The sequence below is a fragment of the Podarcis bocagei genome, assembly GCF_964188305.1.
Source record: "Podarcis bocagei genome assembly, chromosome: 2".
Classification (NCBI taxonomy): domain Eukaryota; kingdom Metazoa; phylum Chordata; class Lepidosauria; order Squamata; family Lacertidae; genus Podarcis; species Podarcis bocagei.
Window position 1 is genome coordinate 119,225,995 of NC_138126.1, and position 13,897 is coordinate 119,239,891.

General features: G+C 46.5%; 1 protein-coding gene across 1 annotated transcript in view; it reads right to left on the bottom strand.

Annotated features, from left to right (window-relative positions):
• Positions 1–13,897, bottom strand: part of ANKRD52 (ankyrin repeat domain 52) — a 69,222-nt gene that overhangs the window by 38,574 nt on the left and 16,751 nt on the right. The window contains exons 5-9 of the mRNA XM_081181606.1: positions 6,382–6,582; positions 3,922–4,009; positions 1,686–1,828; positions 363–575; positions 143–221 (exon numbers count right to left, since the gene is read on the bottom strand). Of these exons, the coding sequence (XP_081037732.1) occupies positions 143–221; positions 363–575; positions 1,686–1,828; positions 3,922–4,009; positions 6,382–6,582 (724 nt within the window). The remainder of the gene's footprint in view (positions 1–142; positions 222–362; positions 576–1,685; positions 1,829–3,921; positions 4,010–6,381; positions 6,583–13,897) is intronic.

The window sequence follows — 13,897 nt, forward strand, 5'->3', positions numbered from 1 at the left end:
TACATCTGAAATGTCTACAGGCACAACGTTACTCTGCAAATTATAAGGAAGAACTGGGAAGGACTGCAAGGAATAGTGAATAACTCTGAAGGAAGACTGTTAAATATTAAGCATAAATACCAACGGGCGTCTGAGAGCTTACCGTTTTGTATGAGAATTTGAGAGCGTGTAAACCGTCCGTGAATGGCAGCCATGTGCAAAGGACTCTTCCCTTCTTTACTCTGAAAACATCACAGCAAGTTAGCAAATGGACATGTCCTACTAACTACAATATAAATTTGCCTTTAGTTCTCCCATCCTAGCTGAGACTCCCCACCTCCTTCCCTCAAAGCCTGACCGAATCCTGACTTGAGGGCTCATACCTGAAAGTTCACGTCAGCTCCGTTGTTGACGAGAAGTTCCAGGCACAGGGCTCCGTTGGTGGAGACGGCAGCAAAGTGCAGGGGGGTGAAGCCCTTCTCATCGGGCTGATTGACATTGGCGCCGTAGTTGACCAGTTCATTGGCCACAGCATCCTGGCCCATGTAACAGGCAATGTGAAGTGCAGTGTTGCCAAAGAAATTTGGTTCGTCAATCTACAAGGACAAGTGTGAAAAGGCAAGCATGTGAACGTGCTGTATCAATGCTGCACAGAGAGAGCTTGGTGAGAAAGAAGAGCAGCAACTACATTATTGGGCTGCCCAAGGCCACAGAAGCTCCTTCAAATATAACAACAACAACAACAACAACAACAACAACAACAACAACAACAACAATTTATTATTTATACCCCGCCCATCTGGCTGAGTTTCCCCAGCCACTCTGGGCGGCTTCCAATCAAGTGTTAAAAACAATACAGCATTAAATATTAAAAACTTCCCTAAACAGGGCTGCCTTCAGATGTCTTTTAATGAGAAGATAGCTGCTTATTTCCTTCACATCTGAAGGGAGGGCATTCCATAGGGCAGGCGCCACTACCGAGAAGGCCCTCTGTCTGGTTCCCTGTAACCTCACTTCTCGCAATGAGGGAGCCGCCAGAAGGCCCTCAGTGCTGGATCTCAGTGTCCGGGCTGAACGATGGGGGTGGAGACGCTCCTTCAGGTATACACTTGCTTCTTAGCCCAACCTACTGTGCTTGCCTGCTAACATTAACTTTTTATTCAACTTTTTATTTTTTCATTTATTTATTTTTGGGGAAAATAGATCGGCTAGCTAAAAACAGCAGCAGCAGGTATAAGCAGGGAGTTTGTTGAAGCTGGTATAAAACCTTGGGTTTCAATTAAAAGATAAGCAGTACATTCCCTTGCATACATACAGCTTTTTCCTGCCTGTTGCGCTGGTTGTGGAGACAGAATCCAGCAGGCATTAGAAATCACCGGTAAAATAACACCAAGACGGCAGTTAGCGTCCACATACAGTTACTTCCAAACATTTATTTTTAAACACCTGCATCTTGAAAACTCGTATCGCAATGGGGAAGCATTGTTAACACTGGGGCTACCTACATGCACTTCATGATGAAGATCCGTGTGACAAAGCTGCTTCCAGGTTTTTCCATATTGTTGCAATAATCCCCTCCCCTGCAGCACCTAACCTGTCTGAAACTATGCCTGCACATGTTTCAAAGTACAGGTACACACTGTTAAGAGTACTGTCAGAATAAGCAGGAGCAGTGCCCACTGAGTTGGTACATTTGCAGCACTTGCCTCTACTCCAAGCCTCAGCAGGTGTTTCACAACCTCGATCTGGCCGCTGGCTGCTGCCGTGTGGAGCAGTGTGTAACCCTTCTTGTCCTTGCACGTAACGTCAGCTCCTCGGGCCACAAGCAGCTTCAAGACTTCCAGATGCCCTGGGAGGAGGCAATGTACAAGCACAGAGAGGTATAACAAACACAGAGAGGCAACACAGGCAAACACAGAGAGAGACAGCAATTTGAACAAGGCTTCCCACTCCCATACAGATCTGCTCCTTATGTTGGAAGCCAATGAAGGTAGCATTGGACTATAAGGAGGGATAAACCACTCCTGAATCCACAGAATCAAAAATTGCCACGCTTTTTGCGATATTTTGGCTGGTGCTAATAGTTATTGCCGAGCTGTGGATTTTGTTGCCTCAAAAGGTTGTCTGAGCCAATTCACGACGTTATAGATAGCCAAATGTGGTGTTTTCTGCAAGATTTCATTTCTTTGTCCTGCCAGGAATTTCACTAGATCAGGAATCTTTCTCCCTCCTCCCTCCATGGACTGGGTGATAGAAAAAGCACCCAAAACAAGGATATTCGAATTTTAGATTTAGTGTCTACCATACAATGAAAGATTTCAAACTTCTTTTCTCTGCTGCTCTGTGCTTAACAGCTTATGGGCAGATACAGAGGGCATCTGATGCAGGGACAGGGCTGCATACTGTGATCTATATGTTTTCCCTACTTGCCACTTCCATATATGTTTACCTGCTCAACCTCTAGACTTACTTCAGGTTTCTATGCTTTGACGGTCCACTTCTTTCACTTACACCTTTTGTTTGGGTGTTTTTAAAAAAGATAATGGCAGTTTAATTTGAGCACAGTTTTACTTTATATAATTTCATAAACCAAACCTATGGCCCTAAAAGAGTAAATTGCAACCTGTGCGCATTTAACTCGTGAACATTCAAGCTTTACATGCTTGGCAAAAAAAAAAAAAAGGAGGAAGAGTACAAAAGGGATGATTAAACATGCAGCTTTCTTCTTTAATGTAGAAAAAAGCAGCTCTCCCCTCCCCCCCCTCTTTTCTCAGCTGAAGCGCAAAAAAAGACTAATGAGGTGTTAATAGCTCTAGATAGTATGTTAATAGCTGCTGGTGTATCTTAATGACTGTTTGTGTGACTGGGTTCCCTCTGGGTGGAGATATCTTTGAAGGAAAAGAAGCCTTCCCCTAAAGAGAACTCCTTCCATTAGGAGAAAAAGAATCAGAAGGTAGTCTTTAAGCAGCGGATTCAACAATCAATCATCATTCTCATCACCATAGCATATTGCGATGGCCTAACTCTTGAGGCGAATGAAGCAAGCACAATGAGTACAAATGCCCATGTGCCACTTTCAAAATGGTGCCCAGAGTTAAACCCGTCCTTAAGAATTGGGAAGCACCACCACATCAGCTGAGTTTGTACAGTGGTTGGCTCCTACTTGGGACTCCTGCTCACATGGAGTGCCCTCTGAAGTCATGGTCTTCCTCCACCTTGGCTCTTCACTGGGTTCCTGCTTCTGGCCATAATCATGAGTGCTCCCTTTTGTCTCACTTCCTATCAGCTATGTGCAAATGGCCACCCTGTTACTTGGTTTGACTCAGGCCCACCATATTGTGGAGCAACTGGGAAGCTGGGAGTGGTGCAACCCCAAAAGCATTTTATGTAACATTTTCTGAGCAATCAGGGCACATCGCTTATCTCTCATTAAAAGGCAAAGATAAAGAACTCCTGGCGGTTAAGTCCAGTCAAAAATGGGGTGCGGCACTCATCTTGCTTTTCAGGCTGAGGGAGCCGGTGTTTGTCCACAGACAGACAGCTTTCCATGTCATGTGGAAAGCATGGCTAAACCGCTTCTGGTGCAACAGAACACCGTGACGGAAGCCAGAGTGCCGCAGTAGTACCTACTGTAGATTCCGGTGTATTAGGCAACTGGGCGTATAAGATGACCCCCCAAATTGGCAGCTGCCAATTTGGGGGGTTGACTTATATGCCCAGTCTTGGCTCCAATATCCTGCATTCTTTGCTGGACACGTATTCAGAATATTCTATCTTTTTACATATAAGCTCCTCCTCAAAGATCCATGTATATGATTACAACACACACTCTTGCTCTTGTGTGTGTGATCACAACACACACGCTCTCTCTCACACAAACAAGAGAGAGAGAGAGAGAGAGATAAAGATCAGAGGGCCTGCAAAAGGAAGAGAAAAACATACCAAGGAAGGCTGCCCAATGTATTGGCTGTCTCTCCTTCTTGTCGCATGTGCTCAGATTGGCCCCTTTATTTAAGAGCAGGTTAACCATCTAAGAAAAAGTGGAGAAGAAAAGAGTCACAAACAGGAATTTATTATTATTATTTTTTACAAAAGCATGTCCATTTACTTAGAACTTCCTGCTGGTGCAGTGCTGTAGAATCAGCACCTGTCTCCTTGGGCTTTATTATTTAGGGCTTTTTAAGGCAATCTCTGTACTGCTTAACATATGAAAATATATCTAAGTGGTGTATAGGAAAATAAAACAAAAGCAACAACGAATGTCACAGAAATAACAAATAAAGCCACATTAACGAATAAATACAAATATAAATTCTGAGCCATTTCCCCACTCAGCTCCTCTCTTCTTGGCACCTACTCATGCACAGTTTCCCTGCACCACTGGCACACCTAACAGCAAAGAGAAGCAGCAAGGGAAGGTCTAGGTTAGGTGATGCCCCAAAGACCACCTTTATTACATAAGAGAAACGTGTCCTCGACTGGGAGCCAGGTTTTATTTCTCAGCAAAGCTAGCTTTGGAAGGCAGATAAGCATGTAACTGCACCTCTGCCTGGCAATTAAGTAGGAAAGTGACACTATACACAATCTGAAGAAAGGGGCCAGCATTTTGAGCTTCCAAACAAAATGAAATTCTGGCACTTTTATAGCTGAGGTTACCCTTTCCATCATTCTGTATGGTTTCCCTTATGGGTGGCATTTCTGGGGCAGGAGGATGTATCCAACATGAGGCACACTCAGAACAGATCTGCTGATATTAATGGACATAACGGAGGTATATTAAATGCAATGGGTCATCTGTGAGCAGGACTCATGCTAGATACAACCCCGCATGCTGAACTTTTGTTCCTGTTTTGTTGTCGTGCAGGAAGGAAGGCTGAAATATATACCGTATTTTTCGCCCCATAGGATGCACCGGCCCATAGGGCGCACCTAGTTTTTTTTGGGGGGGGAATCAAGGGGGAAAAATTATCCCCCCTCCCCGCAGCCATCCCCAAGCTAGAAGAGGGAGACGGAGCGCTCCGTCTCCCTCTTCTGCCTTCAAGGACAGCCTCCCTAGCCTCTGTGGGGCAGCGGCTTGCCCCGTTGTCCCCTGAGCTTGTGGGGCTGGCGGTGGGGAGAAGCTTGCTTCTCCCTGCCAGCCTCCAAACCAGGTCGGGGAATAGCGGTGCTCCGCCTCCCCGTTGTCCCCCGAGCTTGTGGGGCTGGCCGATATCTGCCTAAAGCCCGGGGTGCGCTCCGGAGCGTTACCCGTGCTTCGGGCTGCCGCCCGCAAGCCTTGCGAGCCCGGTGGGAACTCCTGCCGGGCTCGCAAGGCTTGCGGATAGCTTCCTGAAGCCTGGAGAGCGAGAGGGGTCGGTGCGCACCGACCCCTCTCGCTCTCCAGGCTTCAGCGAAAGCCTGCATTCGCCCAATAGGACACACACACATTTCCCCTTCATTTTTGGAGGGGAAAAAGTGCGTCCTATAGGGCGAAAAATACAGTAGTTCACTCTTCTGTGCGCTTCCTCTGTGTTTGAAATACTGGTGGCGGGAGAAGAGGAACCACATTTTCTGAGAATCTTCTTTAAAGCTATAAGGACTAGAAACTTGTTTCTCTTCAAAAAGCGAAAGCACAGCCAGCAGGGCCCCTGTGGCAACTGCTAGATTCTACATTATAGGCCTTATGACAGGCTCCAGAGCACAAATGCAAGTATGCAACACCCTGAACATATTGCCCAAAGAGTTCCTGTCATCGTTCAGGGAGTCTGTAGGAGGAGCAAAGGATCTCTTTATAGGACCCTAAAAGTCAGAATTACAAACATATGTATCAACACTACTGCATCTGCTTCTGTGACTTGGTTGCATCTGCTCTTACATTGGTTTTTCAGGTGCTTTATTGTTTTTCAGGTGCTTTTGACGGTTTTTAAACATTTTTATTTTCTTCTTAATTGTATTCTTTTAATCAAAGAAGTATTTGCCAACCTGGGCTTCTTTGGAAGGAAGTCAATAGTTTAAATAAATATCAGGGGGAAGCAGGTTTTAGGAAGGGCCAACAATGTGCACAAGCGGCAGAGGGGAGCTGAACTTGCTCCCTACCTGTTGCTTGTCTGCTGCAACCCAACCCTGACAGCCTGCTCTTTTTGCCTGAAGGCAAATCTCTCCTCCAAGAAACAAGTTTGAAACCGTGGGAGGAAAGAAGTGGGTTGCAAAGGGCGGGGTCGCAGCAGAAAAGTGTCAAGCAGAAAGGTGTTTCCTCACAACAACAACAGCTACTTGAGTTTCACAGCATGAGTTTTCCACGCAGTGTTGTTCTGTCTTAAGCCCCAAACGCTTTTCGGACTAGACCCCTCCCCCCATTCCAATACTTATCCAACAGAGGTGGACTGCACAGAAAACCCTCCATGAAAAGAAGCACACCCTTACCTCAATGTGCCCACTGTGTACAGCATGGTGCAGTGCTGTCCGGCCGGTGCGGTCTGCCACATTAACACTACTTAGCAGGGCGATGATGGCCTCAGCACACTTGGTGGCTCTGTTGGCAGCGGCAACGTGCAGTGGTGTTTGCCAATACTTGTCGCGAGCGTTGACGTCCGCAGAGTGCTTTAGGAGGAGGTTAAGTGCCTTCTGCCAGGGAGAGAACACAGACAGAAAGGTCTTTTTTAAAAGACTGCTTGAGCAAGGCAAAGAATCGCTAGAGGAATACAGTGGTTCCTCGGGTTACATACAATTCGGGTTACATACGCTTCAGGTTACAGACTCCGCTAACCCAGAAATAGTACCTCGGGTTAAGAACTTTGCTTCAGGATGAGAACAGAAATTTTTTTTTATAATGATATTTATTGAAAAAAGAATTTTTTAAAATTACAAAGAAAAAAAATTACAGAGAAAAAAGACAGAAACAGAAAAAAATAAAAAATAAAACCATCATTTTCAAATTCTCCACTTTCATTACCTTCTTTCCATGACCTCCTCCTCCTCCCATCTCTTGTATCTTGATTAATAATTGTCACAGCAAATCCTTTCCATAATTCATAATATTCTGTCATTACATTACCTTGCTCTATTTTCATCTTATCTTATAAAAAACCTTAAAACTTAAATCTTATTTTTACCAGCTTCTCATAACCATTGCCTTTTTACCTAATTCTTTAAACATTCTTACAAGAGCCAAGTAATTTCATTTCAACATTTTTGCAACGTTCATAAAACATTTCTGATGATAAAAAAGAGAATAAAAACAATCCAATCTTCTTCCAGCGTCCCCTTCCCCCGGTCCCGGGATTGTCAGTCCTTTTTATCCCAATAGTCTGGCACATTAACCTGGTGATCTTATATCCGAAGCCTTCAAATCTCTTCTATGTCCCTTCCGCAAGGATGAGAACAGAAATTGTGCTCCGGCAGCGCGGCGGTAGCAGGAGGCCCCATTAGCTAAAGTGGTGCTTCAGGTTAAGTACAGTTCCAGGTTAAGAACAGAACTCCGGAACGAATTAAGTTCTTAACCCGAGGAACAAGCTGCATGGCAGAACTGGAATTTTAAAACAAAGCTAACCTAAAACACTGCAGAATCTGCTGCTGGGAAATATCAAAAGGACCAAGAGCATTCTTGTATGAGGCACTACAAGTTGCAGTGATCTAGCAGAGCTAAGTGGGCACACAATGAGGAACGCTGACGGCTGAAAGAGGAGCCAACACTGTAAGGCACAACTCAATATATCCCTCATCCTATTACCAATTCCTACTCTCCTTCATCTTCTTAACCCTGCGAGGCTCAAAAAGCCCCAAACCAGGGTAGAACATCTGGGAAGTTAAGAAATCAGGTCTTGGTGTCCATTATTGGCTGGTCTGCTGGTGGCAAAGAGTTTTAAGTATTACAGGCACCTGCTATATGCAGAATATTAACTAAAGCACCTGAATTGATGCAACAACTAAAAAGGCAATAATGTGAAACTGTCTCCTTTTGCCCCAATTCCCAAGGTGCCAAGAATGTTCGGATTCATACTTTCAGTGTGTCAAGCCTTCGAGCTCAAATGAGATTTGTCTGAATTCTAAGGAAGTCTTCTCTCTAAAAGCAGCTTACTGTCAGGTCAAAGCTTCAAGATCTAGACAGCTAGGGTGAGAGTGTTAGAGACTACCAGAGAAGAGGGTGGGGAGGCAGCAGCAAGGGTTCATGTGAGCCTCAGGTGGGGGCAGGAGATGAGAACCCAGCCAAGAAGGGCTTTAGATTCAAGGCCTCACAAACACAGCAGCTGGCTTGGTTTCAATAATATGCCCACGCTGCCTGGTATAGGATTACAGCCAACAAAGTAACTGTGCAAGCAGAAGGACATCCGCTCATGCAATGCGACTTCTGCCACATCAGCTCTGGGTTTTCCCTCTAGCTCTCCAGAGCAGATTTGGGGGGCGTCAGGAAGAGTAAGATGGCTTTCTCTGGTTGGGGTTGCACTCCCCTGGAAGGAGCAGGTTTGTAGCTTGGGGGTAATCCCTGGATCCAACATTGTCACTTGAGGCTCAGATGACCTTGAGGACTTGGGGGGCGCCTGTTTTCAGCTACACCCCCTTTTGGAAAGTGAGGACTTGCTCATAGTACTCCATGCTCTGGTGGCTGTGGAATTCCCTCCCCACAGAGATGCATCTGCTACCTTCACTATACAGCTTTCAGCAAATGTTGAAGATCACCTATTTACACCTGAGACCTGTGTTTTTAAGACCCACCCTATTTCTGTGGCTGTAATTTGTTTTAACTGTTTTTAATACAGTGGTACCTTGGCGCTCGAACAGCTTAGTTGTCAAACAAATCGGCTCTTGAATGCCGCAAACTCGGAAATAAGTGCTTTGGTTTGCAAATGTTTTTAGGAAGCCAAATGTCTGACGCGGCTTCCGCTTGGGTGTAGGAAGCTCCTGCAGCCAATCGGAAGCCTTGGTTTTCGAACGGTTTTGGGAGTTGAACGGACTCCCGGAATGGATTAAGTCTGAGAACCAAGGTACCACTGTACAGAATTTTAAAATCAATCAATAAATCCTGGGACCTGCTAGGGAATGATGAACAATAAATGTAATACAGTGGTACCTTGGGTTAAGTACTTAATTCGTTCCGGAAGTCCGTACTTAACCTGAAACTGTTCTTAACCTGAAGCACCACTTTAGCTAATGGGGCCTCCTGCTGCTGCCGCGCCGCCGGAACACAATTTCTGTTCTCATCTTGAAGCAAAGTTCTTAACCTGAGGCACTATTTCTGGGTTAGCGGAGTCTGTATGTATGTAACCTGAAGCGTATGTAACCCAAGGTACCACTGTATCTGTACAGTGGTACCTCAGGTTACATACGCTTCAGGTTACATACGCTTCAGGTTACATACGCTTCAGGTTACAGACTCCGCTAACCCAGAAATATTACCTAGGATTAAGAACTTTGCTTCAGGATGAGAACAGAAATCATGCTCTGGCGGCACGGCAGCAGCAGGAGGCCCCATTAGCTAAAGTGGTGCTTCAGGTTAAGAACAGTTTCAGGTTAAGTACGGACCTCCGGAACGAATTAAGTACTTAACCCGAGGTACCACTGTAGTAGCAATGATACTACTACTGTACAAGCATGTCATTTTGCTCACATAATGACTTTGTCGGATTCAACCCATACAGTTTGCTGAAGCCACCATAGGAGTTCCAAGTTCTATCTCTGGTGACTTCTAGAGTGATCCTGCCGCTAAGTAATTGTGATCCTGTAGCTAACAAATGCTCTTTGGTGGCCCGCGAGGTGTAAGAAGCTTGGCAGGAGCCAAAAGCAGCCCAGGGGCCTACATTTTTCCTCATTTGCGTAAGGAAATATACCACAGTATCTCCTTACAAACTCAGGAGTAGGAACCACCCACCCTGCCCCTGGAAGTCAAGCATCAATAAAAAGGCTGACGCTTTTCTGAAGCAAAGAGGTGAATTAATTGAGCCAGCTTAAGCGGTGCTTCTCGACTGCTGGAAATGGCCTGAAGCTGTGAGGTCAGCAGGAAAAGGCAATTACACAAGTTAACAGACTCTGCTGAGGAACAGCGGAAGCTTTTCCAGGAGGACAGTCTCTTGGGAGCCCAGTCTTTGTGCAATTAAGGGCATAAAACCTACCCCACAATCATCTGTACAAAAAAAAAAGCGACTTTCTGCTTTTACAGAGAAATATAGCAACACATTACAACAGCACCCTTAGGATGAAAAGCTGCTCTATTATCAAGTTATGGATGTTATCCTACTCACGGCAACGCAAACTTCTCTACCTCTGAATTAATGTAGCAGTGTGTAAGATAATACATCAGTTAGGAAAGGGGTGGCATTTTCTACAATGCTGTGTCAAGAACAGACTGTGATAATAATATCAAATATATAAAAGAATGGATGGGTTACGGTATTTTTCGTATACAGTGGTACCTCGGGTTACATACGCTTCAGGTTACACACCCCGCTAACCCAGAAATAGTGCTTCAGGTTAAGAACTTTGCTTCAGGATGAGAACAGAAATCGGGCTCCGGCGGTGCGGCGGCAGCAGGAGGCCCCATTAGCTAAAGTAGTGCTTCAGGTTAAGAACAGTTTCAGGTTAAGAACGGACATCTGGAACGAATTAAGTACTTAACATGAGGTACCACTGTATTTGCATGCATATATATATATATATATATATATATACACACACCTACTGTATATATTCCTACACATTTTTGTGCCTTTTTATTTTTCCTTGTATCAGTTTATTTCTTTATAATTGAAACCTTTTCAATAAAATATTAATACCAACATTTTATTTTATTTTTTAAAAAAAGAACAGTCTGAGAGAAAATTAAGGCAACTGTAGTTTACTGCACTATTTAGATCCCTGAGTGTGCATGTGTGTGTCTGTGGGCAAAAGGGAGCTTCCATGTCCATGCATTCTGCGCAAATCTCCATTCCTAATCCTGCTAAAAATGCTCACTGGAAGCAGCCTTGTCTCTGTGACACAGGGCCAGATTAGGTTCATAACGCATTCAGCTTGTGCAGAAATTGCAGATCTTGGCACTCTGGGATGCAGAATATTGATTTATGACTTTAAAGTAAACCAGTGAAGCCCTGCAAACAAGTGTACAAAAGTTACTAACCTTATTTTCTACACAATCCTAAATTAGCTGTTTGTGGACAAAAAGTTGGGAGTGGGGAGAGGAGCTGTTACTGAGCTTTCCTGCCTGGTCACCTGATCCTTTCTCTGCACCAGGTGACAAGCCTAGACTAACTTGTCCAGTTATAGGGGACAGTTTCAATTTGTACAGCTCAGGCATATGGACAGGATCCGTGGAAGGGTGAGGCCTACCTACGTGTGTGCTCCACACTTGCCCTTCTTGGCTTATAATAGCTGCCAAGGGAACTGACCGAGCAAGGGCCCTAATGTCTTTTAAGAAGCTTCCTTGAACCTCATCATATTGGATAATTTCTCTTGCCTGTCCCCAACACTCCATTTCTGGGCAAGACGCCTGAGTTTGTGAGTGGCATCACACTCCAGGTAGGCGAGGTGGATTATTTAGATCCATTTCAATCTTACTTCAAGTCTGATTATGGGACTGAGGCAGATTTAGTCACCTTAGTGGGCTATACACACCAGGAATTGGCAGAGGGGATATCTCTCTGTTGGTTCTGCAAGACCATCTAGGCAGCTTTCAATACCATCAACTCTCGTAATCATCTGACTGGGACAGGACTTGCAGGCTTCATTTTTTTGGAGTTCCAGGGGTAGTTCTAGAAGGTGCTGCTGGGGGATTCCTGTTCGACCCCTTGGCCAATGTCCTAGTACCATCTTGTACCCAGTTCTATTTAGCATCCACATTAAACCACTAATTTTTAGGGTTTCGTGTCACCAATGTACTAATGATACCCAACTCTCTCTCTCTCTCCCTTTTCCATCAAATTCCAGGGAAGCTGGTCCATGTTTTGAATTGGTAATAGACAAGAGTAAGGGTAACAAATTGAAGCTTAATTCAGACAAAATAGGCATTCAGTAGAAATGCTGACCATGGAATGGGGTAGTAAGTAAAAGTAAAAAAATTCCTTCCAGTAGCACCTTAAAGACCAACTAAGTTAGTTCTTGGTATGAGCTTTCGTGTGCATGCACACTTCTTCAGATAAGAAATGGAATGGGGGTTATGGAACGTAACACACTATTCTGTAATTTCCCTTATTCCAGCAAACTTCAAGGACAGGTAACTCTGACTTCATACTCTTTTCAGGTACACAACTGATTTGTCCATCCATGTTACTTAAAGGGGAGGGGGAAAGTACTGGCTACAGCAATCGGAAATCTGAGGGACACAAGATGTAGCAGGACCCCTCCTCACTTGAAACTTACACAGCTACATTAAGTCACAATAAGGCACACAAAGATGAACTGCAAGGAAGGCAACAGGTCTTGCTCCACCTTTCACGATTACAGTGGTGCCTCGCAAGACGAAATTAATTCGTTCCGCAAATCTCTTCGTCTTGCGGTTGTTTCGTCTTGCGATGCACGGTTTCCCATAGGAATGCATTGAAAATCAATTAATGCGTTCCTAGGGAAACCGCCTTCAGACCAGGTCCGGGGACAGTCTGTCCCCGGACCTCTTCTGAAGGCTGGGGGGGGGGGACAAGGGCTTTTCTTCCCACCCCCAGCATTTTAAAAAACCCCGGGACAGCGGAGGACTTCTCCGCTGTCCGGGCGATCTTAAAATGCTGGCGGGCGGCATTTTAAAATCGCCCCGGACAGCGGAGGACTTCTCCGCTGTCCGGGGCGATTTAAAAGCCCCTGGGAAGGCAGGCAGGGGGGACAAAGACTTTTGCCCCCCGCCAGCCTTCAGAAGAGGTCCTGGACCTCTTCTGAAGGCGGGCGGGGGGTGAAAGTCTTTGCTCCCCCCCCCGCCTGCCTTCAAAAGGTGTCCCCGCGGCGGCGGGAGGTGTCCCCTGCCCCCCGCCCGGCTTCGGAGCACCGGGAGAAGCGATCTCCCCGCAGCCCCTTGCTGCAAAAGACGTCCGGGGGAAGCGGGGAAGAAGCGCTTCGCTTCCCGCTGCCCCCGGACCTCTTTTGAAGCAAGGGGCTGCGGGGAGATAGCGATCTCCCTGCAGCCCCTTGCTGCAAAAGACGTCCGGGGGAAGCGGGGAAGAAGCGCTTCGCTTCCCGTTTCCCCCGGACGTCTTTTGCAGCAAGGGGCTGCAGGGAGATCGCTATCTCCCCCCAGCCCCTTGCTTCAGAAGAGGTCCGGGGGCAGCGGGAAGCGAAGCGCTTCGCTTCCCCGCTTCCCCCGGACGTCTTTTGCAGCAAGGGGCTGCAGGGAGATCGCTATCTCCCCCCAGCCCCTTGCTTCAGAAGAGGTTGGGGGCAGCGGGAAGCGAAGCGCTTCGCTTCCCCGCTTCCCCCGGACGTCTTTTGCAGCAAGGGGCTGCAGGGAGATCGCTATCTCCCCCCAGCCCCTTGCTTCAGAAGAGGTTGGGGGCAGCGGGAAGCGAAGCGCTTCGCTTCCCCGCTTCCCCCGGACGTCTTTTGCAGCAAGGGGCTGCAGGGAGATCGCTATCTCCCCCCAGCCCCTTGCTTCAGAAGAGGTTCGGGGGCAGCGGGAAGCGAAGCGCTTCGCTTCCCCGCTTCCCCCGGACGTCTTTTGCAGCAAGGGGCTGCAGGGAGATCGCTATCTCCCCCCAGCCCCTTGCTTCAAAAGAGAAGACCCGCTGTCCCCGGGGCAAGCTTCGTTTTGCGAAGCAAGCCCATAGGGAAATTCGTCTTGCGAGGCAACTCGAAAACGAAAAAACCTTTCGTTTTGCGAGTTTTTCGTCTCGCGAGGCGTTCGTCTTGCGGGGTACCATTGTAAGGTAATTCTTGTTTGCAGACATTCAAGATAGCTACTGGCTTTCATTGTGACCCAGGGTAAGCACTGGCATATGAAGGGGGAAGTGAAGTTGCCGAAAGGGTGGCTGTA